Source organism: Plasmopara halstedii (assembly GCF_900000015.1).
Source record: "Plasmopara halstedii genome assembly, contig: Scaffold_1878, whole genome shotgun sequence".
Taxonomy (NCBI): domain Eukaryota; phylum Oomycota; class Peronosporomycetes; order Peronosporales; family Peronosporaceae; genus Plasmopara; species Plasmopara halstedii.
The window spans coordinates 249,261-249,886 of NW_020188786.1; the positions used below are offsets into that span (position 1 = coordinate 249,261).

Here is a 626-nt window from a genome sequence, read left to right on the forward strand (position 1 = left end):
CTGTAGCTTTGTACAAACGGATCTGATTGTCATCTGCGACCAATCGAAGCCTTCAATCAGTGTAGCTCTTTTGGCTTCTTCCTTATATAGTTCATCCACATCCTTCATCAAAAGGTTCAAAGGATCACACTGGAAGCATAGATCTCCCATGAATTTCCGGACTTGAAGCTTCATTTTTTCTGGAAATCTTGCCTCATGCTCAATGTAGTTAAAACGAGTAAAAGCAGCGAATTTAAGCCAAAACACGAGTCTGTCGAGCGAAGAAAAAGAATCCTCTTCATACTTGAAATGAAACGGCAAAAGATCAGCATACATCAATGTGTATAAACGATACGCTAGCACGAAAGTCTTCTCATTTTGCGAAAAACTTTGAACGAGACGGTCAATATCTTCGGTAGTCTTTGAAACTCCATAAGTTCCAAGCCAAGTTATCAAATCACCGCCTTTACGTTTTTCAGTAAGGAGTCGGGTGACATCTTTTGCGACTGCATCTGCATTAACCTTCTTAATGTTTTCTGGGTCACATATTTTGCAGGCGTAAGATAACAAAGGAATGTGTAGCTCCAGTTCGAAGAATTGATCAAGAGATCCGGTACTTGCCTCCCTCATCAAAAATGCGAATACTG

At 40.4% G+C, this 626-nt stretch overlaps 1 protein-coding gene across 1 annotated transcript; it reads right to left on the bottom strand.

The window, feature by feature from the left end:
• Positions 1–56: 56 nt before the first annotated feature.
• PHALS_02298 (uncharacterized protein) lies at positions 57–609 on the bottom strand (the record flags this gene model as incomplete). Its single annotated transcript, XM_024716771.1, has 2 exons — positions 57–77; positions 163–609. 2 exons carry the CDS (start codon positions 607–609, stop codon positions 57–59), a joined length of 468 nt encoding a protein of 155 aa, XP_024582337.1.
• Positions 610–626: the final 17 nt, after the last annotated feature.